Source organism: Vigna radiata, chromosome 1, assembly GCF_000741045.1.
Source record: "Vigna radiata var. radiata cultivar VC1973A chromosome 1, Vradiata_ver6, whole genome shotgun sequence".
Classification (NCBI taxonomy): domain Eukaryota; kingdom Viridiplantae; phylum Streptophyta; class Magnoliopsida; order Fabales; family Fabaceae; genus Vigna; species Vigna radiata.
The window spans coordinates 30,755,683-30,766,765 of NC_028351.1; the positions used below are offsets into that span (position 1 = coordinate 30,755,683).

At 32.5% G+C, this 11,083-nt stretch overlaps 1 protein-coding gene across 1 annotated transcript; it reads right to left on the reverse strand.

The window, feature by feature from the left end:
• Nucleotides 1-9,389: 9,389 nt before the first annotated feature.
• On the reverse strand, nt 9,390-10,124 carry LOC106761468 (protein MAIN-LIKE 1-like). The gene has a single exon (XM_014645024.1). It carries the CDS (start codon nt 10,122-10,124, stop codon nt 9,390-9,392), a length of 735 nt encoding a protein of 244 aa, XP_014500510.1.
• Between the last annotated feature and the right edge of the window lie 959 nt (nt 10,125-11,083).

Here is an 11,083-nt window from a genome sequence, read left to right on the forward strand (position 1 = left end):
GATTCTGATTTTTATTGATTTTAGAGTAGTTTGATGAGTGCTATGACATGTTTTTGGATTATACAAATACTGGATTGATGAATTGAGTGAGAGTCATCATTTCATGTTCTGAAATATGAACTCAAAGACCCCAAAGTGGATTTTATGTTATAGGATGTCTTTTTGAGAGTGACTAAGAACCTTTTTATCAATTCAATGTTTGTTAATTCTAGAAAATGTCTTTACCTGATTTCTTTGAATGATTCTTTACTTAATTGGATTCGATAGATGATAGATTTAGGAAAATTGCTTCATTCTTGTTTTAGTTTTGTATTTTTAGTATTATTACCATTTGATATTTATTTTCAAGTCTTGTATTTTAAATTCTCTTTGATAGAACTAGGAATCTTCACTTACATATTCTTTCCCTACATCCAGAATTAAGCATTTAGTTTCTTTACTTGTTTTTCATGCATCTGGTTTTTAGTTTCTTTTAGGCTCAATAGTTTAATTTCTTAGCATTAATCATTTTAGCAGATACAATCATGCATTTTCATATTTTATGATTTCATAAATTTTTCTTCCCCACCTAGTTTTAGTAAATAGTAATTAGGTTTAATTCTATAATTCTAAACTCAATTTTGTCAGGTCCTTGGATTGATTCCTGGTCAGTCCTATACTACATTAGTGGGGACTATGTTTGTTGACTTTTAATGAGACCAAAAAGATTATTCAACAGTGGGTTTTTGCTATCAAAGTTGGTCCTGATGGAACTATTGATTGTCTCAAAGCTCCTCTTGTGGCCAAGGTTATACACAAATTTTTAGGTTAGATTATGGTGATACTTTTTCTCTAGTGGCAGACACATCTGGTAGCCATCACGACTCTTCAACAATGGCTTATTTATCAACTAAGTATCAAAAAACACATTCTTTAACGAAGATTTGCAATAAGAGATATATATGGAGCAACCTATAGGATTTGTTGCTCAGGGGAAGTCTTCTAGGTTGGTATGTCGTCTTTGCAAATCCTTATAAGGCGTAAAAGATCTCTTCGGGCCTGGTTTTGAAAATTTAGTAATGTTGTTCAACAATTTGGTATGACTCAGTGTGAGAGAAATCATTTGGTCTTTTACTGTCACTCGAGTATTGGATGTGTCTACTTGATAGTATATATTAATGACATTGTTCTTACAAGCAGTGACACTCATGACATCTCTTAGATAAAATAACATTTTTGCAACCATTTTTAGACCAAAGATCTTGACAAACTTAGATACTTCTTGGATACTGAGGTGGCACAATCCAATGATGGTATTGTTATATCTAAAAGGAAATATGCATTGGATATTTTGGAGGAAACTGGATTGATGAATTCAAAGGCTATGGACGCACCCATGGATCTTAATACTAAACTTCTACCAAAACAATGGGAGCCTATGTCAAACCCCGAGAAAAATTGAATTCTTACAGTCACTTGTCCTGACATTTCTTTTGTAGTTAATGTGGTAAGTCAATTCCTTAATTCCTTGTGCAAAGATCATTGGAATGTAGTTATTCGTATATTAAAGTACATTAAAGGATCTCTTGAAAAAGGGTTGTTATATGGTTCTAATAATCATACAAGAGTGGTTTGTTATTTTGATGCTGATTGGGTAAGATATCTTTCTGATAGAAGGTATAGATCCGAGAATTGATTATATTTGTAACGAGTTTGGTACATACGATTTGTATGCACCAGCTTGAGAGAGAATATACATTATGTTTTCTTTATCTTTTATCTTTAGTTAGTTTGTTATTATTTCTTATTTGTATTTTAGGTTCCGCCCATATTTCTTCTATTATATATAGAGGATCCTATGTATATATTCAACACAAGGGAAAATTAATCTCTTACATAATTTTTTCTATATTCAACATAACGAAAAAATGTCAAATGATATAAACAACTCAAATGCTAGAATTTCCTATTGACTAATTTTTTTTAATATAATTGAGTTAAAATAACTATATTCATTCATTTTTAAAGGTTGAAAACCAAAATGTATTGAAATTTTGAATAGAAACAAATTCTAATTTCACATCAAATTTAAAAATATTAAACATATTTAACCTTTAATTGCATAATGCATATATTAATACATTACACAAATAATTAAATACATAAATTATGGTTATTTACGTTTCAGTAATATATTAATGTTAAGTATTAATTTCTTGCAATATATTTAATGATGTCACATAAATAATATAATGCATACATTAATATATTACATTAATGACATTATTTAATATTTAATTAAACGCTTTAATTAGTTTTTTATATTAAATATATTTAAATAATAAACCAAAAAGAAAATTTTTCAAAAATTAATTTATGTTAATCCTTTTTCATTGATCATTCATTTCCTGTTTGCCGACTATATAAGAGGGGATATTCAGAGAGTTTTCTGAACCTAAGTCATCCAAATTTATCCAAAGACACATTTCTATATATCTCTGAATATTTAGTTTGGGCAAATGGGCAGCAACATGGGCAGTGATGAAGACGACCAAAACACAGACATAATTTTTCTAAGAGTGAAGAGATTCAACTCAAAATCAAATCAAGGAAATACCAAAGGTATTATTATGTAGCTTTTGATTAATTATATTCATATATTTGGGTAATTCTTACACATATACTAAAGTAATAATTTCTTAAAGATCGTGCATGAACTATGTAAATGGACCGCATCTTCACGGTATCTGTTCCAATCCTTTAAAAAGTAGTGTTTTAATTAGAATTATCATTCTCATTTGAAAAATTTCTTTTAATAACTATTTTTACAATTTTTTTAAAAATTTTATGTGATAGTTTATGATTCATCTGTTTTAAATATACGAATTAATAAAATAATGACATATAATTTATTATAAAAAATTTGTTAAAAAAAGTTTTTATATATCATTATTCTTCTCTTCTTCACTTATGCTATGATTTCAATTTGTATATGTAATAATGTTATCTTCAATTATTTTGTTTATTAACAGTCCCTGAATCTACAGAAGTGGACGATGATAACACTTTATACCACTTAATCTACAAGGAAGTTGGGATTTGCTTTCGGTATTGGATGATGTTGTTGATTTTATCACAACGGTTTCCAAGTTAACGTCTGAGAAGTGTCTTGTTAGAATACGTTATAGCTTTTCATGTTATAGTTTCTCCAAGTTAGCGTCTGAGAAGTATGTTATTAAGATAAAAGTTAATGTTTAACATACTTTTGTAAAGTATTTGTATAGTTATATCATTTGAATAAAATTTACTATTTTTAATAAATTCATACGTTTTATTTATTCTATTGGTCTTTATCTAATGTGCGATTCCATCCTAATTTTATATCAATCAATTGTTAACAAAAATATATATAAGAATATGATATTTTTTCCATCCTAAAATTTTAAAGTAATATATTTATTTTACTTATATAATCTTTATCTTGTTCAAACTTTCATATCATGTTAAATATTCCTAACGCAAGTTTATATGTTTATGGGAAGATAACCTAGAACTGTTTATATGTTTATGATCATAATTGATTTTTTACACTTCCTTATTCATTAAATAATTATTTATTTTTAAATCAATAATTTTTTAGATATCTATATAATATATTCTTTTTTATAAAGAAGAACTCACTTTTGTACTTGAATTTATGTATATATTTTTTTCATTATTAGTTTGAATGATGAGGTAGGAAAATATGTGGATTTATTAAGAAAAATTAATATATATATATATATATATATATATATATATATATATATATATATATATATATTTGATTGCCATGTGATAAGTAGAAAATAGGAAAGGGTTGATTCTACAAATGAATATTCAATTTTAAAAGCAAAGATATATACGGATTTATTAGTAAATTGCTTATAGATTTATAAGTAGGTTATTTAATTATAGGTAAATTCGTAAGTTACTTTAGATTTCTAATATGTAGGTAATTGCTATCTACAAGTTTTTTGTTTATAAATGTATTCATAAGTAATATGTAAGAAACTAAGTTTTTCCTTATAAATTTCTTGTATTAATTGATCGTAGGTAATACTAATTTCTTTTAGTGTTTTTACATGTTTAATCTAATTAAATTATCTTTCCTTCGCTTCCAAAAAAAAAACTTCATATCAAAATATATATATATATATATATATATATATATATATATATATATATAAAGAAAATAAGATTTGAAAAATTATGTAGATAACTATGATGAGAAGTATATGGAATCATAAGAATACAATCATATTAAAAAATGGACAAAGAGATGGTGAGGACATTTTTAGAATGACACGTTTAAAAAAGGTTGGACATGATGATAAACAAAATATCAAAAGTAATCATAATTGGTTTTTATTTTCCAAAACATGTATTCAATATGTCCTGAAATAGTTCAAAAATAAGTTTAAAATAAAGGTCGCGTATATACTATATTGCTATTATTTTATTTTCGTTTTAACATTGATACCAACAACTAGTTGTTATTATGATAAATTCTTTAGGCAAACTATATATAATGAATTTATTGGGAAGAAGTAGTTTCACGGAAGTAATTTAGACTTGAGACTTTTGTGATGTAAATCTATTGTTGTATGTTACTTATAATCTATAATCTATGGTTTTTTACTTCCGTAGGTAAATTTGTCTTATATATTATCAAAGTAGACAAATTCAAAGTCAAGGGGAAGTCGTGTTACCCCCTGACGACTTCCAAAAGAGAAGTCGTGCCACCATTGCATGACTTCACACAGTTTCATATGAACAGTGATGAAGTTGTGCTACCCAAAAACGACTTCAGTGCGTGGTAATCGATTACATTTGAGCTGTAATCGATTACCAAAGACTAAAGTCGTGCCACCCCTGCATGACTTCAGCTTTGTAGACCAAAACCAGTCTGGTAATCGATTACTTGGACCTTTTAATCGATTACCAGCACTTTGAATTGTGTAATTTGCATGGTAATCGCTTACCAGTGTGTAATGAGCAAAAAATTCCCCTGGTAATCGATTACCACTAGCTTGTAATCGATTACCAGAGTGTTTTAATTGTTGAATGAGGTCTTAGTTGTGTTGTAGACACATTTGCTTTGTTTTTTGAATTAATTTGTGATATATTGTGTTTCGGCAGAGTAATTATTTTTAACGAAATTAGAAATGGAAAATAGAAGAGAAAGTCAGAAATGAAACTTTAAATATTTCATTGAATTGAAAATGCATGAATTAAAAATGCATTACATAACGATAATAACTAAAAATAAGAAAAATAACACTGCTAAGTATCTACGAGGAAGGTCCTGGACCAAAATGACGACGCATAACCTCATGCTCCAAATGATCAACTCGAGTTTCCAATGTATCAAAGCGGTCTCCCATGTTGATCTCGAGTTGTTCAAGTCTTGCATTCATGTTGTCATTCATTGTGTTGAAGCTGTCCCCCACAAATGTTCTGAGATCATTGATCCCCCTCATGAAGTCATCATATGAAGTTTGGTGTTGAGGAATGGGCGGTGGTGGTGGTTGTTGTGGAGGAGGTGCTCCATTTTGGCGTTCAGGACGACGATTAGGAACCCAGACGTCGTTATGATCTCTCCTAAATCCAAAGGATTCTAGTGAAGTTTGGGCTATTGTCATTTGTCTCGTGGTTGGGGCAGGAATTTCATCATCCAATGGAAATAAAAAATGTTGCAAGATACGGGAGATCAAAAATGCATATGGTAATGGAGCATTTGGCTTCAAAGCCCTCTTCATCCTATGACATATGAGATGGGTCCAGTTGATCTGCTTCCCCGTCATTATAATCCACAACAGAATAACATCTTCCTCGGTAGCCTGGGCAATGTTAGAAACATGTGGCAACAAAATACGAACGATAATGTAATGTAATATTCTAGCCTCAACTGTCATGGATCCTGCTAGAATTCTACCAACTATACGTTTGTCAGGCGAAATTATCAACTGTTTTGCCGCATTGAAATTGTATTCATCCATCCATTGGTATAATATTTTTCCTTCAAATTTCAATCCAACAGAGGGTAGGTTGGATATGGAAGCCAATAGACTGGGTTTGATAATCATTTTAACATTTTTAACCTCAGTCTTAATGGTTTCATTATCAGAAATTTTAAGATTACTATAAAAAATTCGTACAAGTTCAGGATAGTAGCCTAGACCATCACAGACAAAATCAACCAAGCCTATATTTGTGAGCATGTGGAAAAATTCCATATTTTGTCTTTCAAAAAAATCTCTATCCACGAATTTTGGTTCAATGACTTCACGGTCGCTAAAAAGTGTGAAATACCTTTCAGCCAGTGCAGGACTTGAAAATTGAAGGATTTCTTGCGATTCATTCGGTGATGGTGGTGGTGAGAATGACGACGAGCTTTCGATCGGTGAAGGTTCACGGCGGCGACGTCTCGCAGCTCTAGAAGATGAACCCCTAACCCTTTGCCTTTTGGAAGAATCCGCCATTTCGAAATTTTAATCGGTGGAAATTGAAGAAAATGAAGAGTAGAATGTAAAAATGGTGTTTAGAAGTGAGAAAAGTGGGAAAAGATGAGATTTTGGAGGTCTTGTTGGTGCAAAAATGGTGGTTTTCGGCGCTGCAGTGGTTGGGAGAGGGTGGGTGTGCGAAATGAGAGAGAAAAAGTTGGTTTTATAGGGTAGGGTTGGGCGCGTAATCGATTACGAGGTTGATGTAATCGATTACCAGGGGTCTGTTGCAATTTTCTCAGCCAGCAAGCTCTGGTAATCGATTACAGAGACTGTGTAATCGATTACCATAGTGGTTTTTGCAGTAGAACAATATTTGGATACAAATATGACATAATATAAAACATAAGAAGTTTTTATTACATTCATCCATGTTCAAATAAAGTGTCAAACATCATCCATGTTCAAATAAAGTGTCAAACATAAGAAGTAATTATTACAGTCATCCAAGTAGAAGTCTAAACAACTATTAAACAGTACAGAACAATAGAAAAGAGTCTTAAACATTACAAATATTTATGGACGTAAGGGGTAAATAAATCTTGTTCTTCGTTGTCCATCTTCATCTATGTAGGTCCAATCTTTCAGATCCTCATAGTGCTCAGCTTGAGTTGGAGGACGTATATCTATTGTTTGGACGAAAAGTTCAATATACTGAGACGTCCTTGGACGTTTAACAGACCTGTCAATAGTTTGTGCTTTTTGCCAACGTCCAATCATTTGTGCAATATCATTATCACATTTTATGGAAGCTGTATCATGAATGAGGTGGTTGTTACGTACCTTTGTGGGACGATGATAATCAATATGGGTCACAACTCTTCTGTCTCCACACTGCACAATTTCACTTAATTGAGAAAAAAGTTCATTGAATGAGATATTGTGATTGATTGACGTGGTAACCTTTGCATCTGATCGGAATTCGATCCCGTAACCAGAGCGACTTTCTATCATTCCAGCGCCTTTAAGTTGACCTCCAAAATAGATTATTACAGGTGAGTTTGGAGTGTCATTTGTGGGTGTCGTAGATGAAGATGATGCATTTGTAGGAATCATAAGACCCATTATTTCGTCCGGAGATCTTACCCATGTAACATAAATTTCCATGACTGCGTTAATGGGAAAATTAGACTTACATGATATCATTTCTCTGACATCTTCGTCTGATCTTAGTTTGAATGCTTCATATGAGATTGTTTGATTACCATTTTGTCTCGGTCGACGGAAGTACAAGTTGTTGATGGCTGTGTTAGTTGGTTTGTCAGAGGCTATGCAAACTTTGTCTTGAAGTTGTTTGTGGGTGCAGTTGAGTGGGATGCAAAACAATTTAGGATTCTGACAGATGAACTCAACTCCATTTTCGCCATTCCTTATTTCGTCGTGTTGAAATAAGGCAGCAAGGTATGAGTTGTATATGTTTTGTGTGGCTGTGGCGTTCATGCCAAAAACTTCATTCTCGTAGGTGTTCATTTTCAGAGAGATGATGAAGTATGGTGAAAGATGAAGTTAGAGCAATGTATTTTGTGAGTTGTGTGGATATCCATAACACAATTGTGGTTGTATTTATAGTGAAAAATGTGAAGTCCTTTTGGAGAGAATCTCTAAATAGTAATTGAAAATTACTTGGAAGGGACACAATATTGTGATGTCATTTAATTTTTATTTAATGAAAAAAAAAGTACATCATAATGTTTGTCTATGTCTATCTATGTCCTCCAGTCCCACAAGTTGGTCTTCTTCTTTGGCGTTGCCCTCATCTCTGTTGTTGNGGTGATTGAGTCTGCGTATTTTCGTCTTCATCCACATGCTGACTTTGAATTGACTGCTCTTCGTATTGGAAGTCCATGGTGGGTCGATAAACGTTTTGTGACGAAGACGCGTGTTGGAATGCAGACGGTGGAGTAGTTGTGGTAGTTCCAAACTGATTTGAAGGACCCGCAGAAAATGTTGACGGACCTGTGCCTAGTGGTGTTGATGGTGGAAAATAACCGTACGAGCTTCCCCCTTGAGTATACGGAGATGGATATGGATACTGCATGTGCTCAAAGGAAGACCTTTGTGGGACGTGGTCAGGCGGTGATGAACGGTATGCGGATGTTGGTTGAAAATGTTGTTCTTGATCCATGTCATACTGTTCGAAACAATTTTGCGGTTATATTGGGTGCAAAAAACAAACAATAAAGAACGAAAAATTTTAAAATTATTGTTGTACCTCTTCGTCTATTGAGTCATCGTGTATTGGAGCTATATACCGGATAATATGACTTATGTACCATTGCATATACTCTGAATCGTCACGCAAGTGACCATTTATGTTGAATGCAACACCGGTAAAGATACGATTGTGTCGGTCATTCCATAAAGCAATCCACTATTGATGGTGGTCTTGCCAATCCCAGTCTGCTCATCTTCTCATATCTAATTTATGAACCTCATCGAGATTTAGTAGTGGTTGCGGTACAGGTTGTCGAAATCCGAATTGACGCACCACACGGTCTGACTGGTGGAATTCTACAACTGAGAAGCATATTAGAGGCACAAGTGCTCGACAAGTGGCGGGGAGTTGGACTAGAATAATTTGACGAATTTCATTCCGTCTATATGGCGTCCATAAAAACTAGAAAAATATAATTAATTGTTAGATAAAAATGTTGTAGTATTTATTCAAATGTTGAATACCTGTTTCGGTGAAAGGTCATCCAATTTTTGACGAAATTCTTGTACTGTTGTGGTGTCATGCCGTCTTGTTTGTATAGTTCGACACCATTTTTTCGCCAATGGGAAAACAGTACCGGCGGTGATGTCGTGCTGAGTAACCTCTTGTATTTGCGGAGAAAGACATGTTATTCTTTCCCATGCCCAAGACTATAACAATATCATGCAGCCTCTGATATTGTCCTGATCGAGTCTTGTACCATGATCAAGGGCACGATACAAGCAGGAAAGAGCTGCAGATGCCCAGCTATAGCTTCTAACGTTGTCCAAGTCGGCTAAAAGTGGAAGATACATCAAATGTACCATACTCGCAGATGTATCTGGCATTAGTATGCTGCCAATCACGATCAACATGTACGCTCTAGCGTGTTGTTGAACAACCTCATCTGTGGCATCATAAGGTAATTGGCGAAACGTATTATTCAGCCACGACAATTTGATTCTGTTGCCTCTCACAGTATTTTCTGGAGGAACATGTCCTAGTAGTTGTTCACAAAATAAATGTAGAGGTCCACTACTGATGCCAGTCACAACATTACCTTCAATCGGAAGACCGAGTTGGAGTGCGACGTCTTCCAGTGTTATTGTACTTTCTCCTAGAGGGAAGTGGAAAGTATGAGTCTCAATTCTCCACCTTTCCACCAAAGCAGTCACTAGTACGTGATTTAATTCCATATTTGATACTTTTAAAATATGGTCAAATCCAGATGCTTGTAGGATGTTCATCACTCTTTCGTCGAGCTCGTCGACATGCTTTGATATCCATATTGCATGTCTTCTCGGTCGAAGAACTCTTTCAGTTCCTTCCCAAATTGCCTTAACCACGTGCTTGTCTTGGAGACGCAAAAGAGACATATCAACTGGTAGATGACGTGCAAAAGCCATAACCAATAATTCTTGGTATGTGAAAAAAGAAGAAGAATGCAATTCTTTGTATTGTGAAATAATGCTTCTGCGAATTGTATTGCTGTAAGCAAAGAATCCTTCTGCGAATTGCTGCAAAGGTTCTCCCATCAATCAATTTATGGACGCTGGAGCAAGGGAATTGATTCCCCTCACACTGTTCCCATGTGCAAAGTCTTGGAACATTATTGACATTCAATAATGTTGTTGAAAACTGTAGCTTGAATTCATTTCAGCACGGAATGCAAACTCTCCCTCTGACCACTCGCACAGACGCATGCTCTCTGGGAATAGAAATCCTACACATTTCCTTTCCCAACAATAATAAATATTTCGTCTTCTTTTATTAAAAATAGATTTCGGTCTCCAAAAATTAAAAAAAAAAATAAATAAATGAAAGAAACCCTAAACCCATAAAAAATAATTTTAATAACAATTTTCTGAATTTTTAACAATTAAATAATCATTTTTGAATGAATTTGCAATGAAAAAAAAATAAAAAATAGAAAAGTGAAGTCGTGTGGGGTAGCACGACTTCCATAGATGAAGTTGTGCCACCTCCCCACAACTTCACTCTTCTATTTTTTATTTTTTCTTTTGCATTCAAAAATCAAATAAACAAAGTTTTTAATGGGAAAAAAATTTATACAATTTATTTTTCAACAACCAAAAATTATTTAAAAATTTAGCATAAACCTAAAACCTTAATATTTTATTATTTTAATATTTTCCACAATTATTTCAATTTTTTCATATATTTTTTTTTACCATTTTAATTATTTTTAATTAAATTAAAAAGCAACTTAATAAGTTTATTAATAAATAAATACATACAATACTTCTATAACCTCTAAAGAATAAAACCATAAATTTATGATAATTTTCTATAATTTTTCTGAATTTTTAACAATTAAATAACCATTTTTTGATGAATTTGCAAT

Excerpts from the sequence above, each read along its gene's own strand:
- LOC106761468 (XM_014645024.1), bottom strand. The coding sequence starts at position 10,124 with ATGGCTTTTGCACGTCATCTACCAGTTGATATGTCTCTTTTGCGTCTC.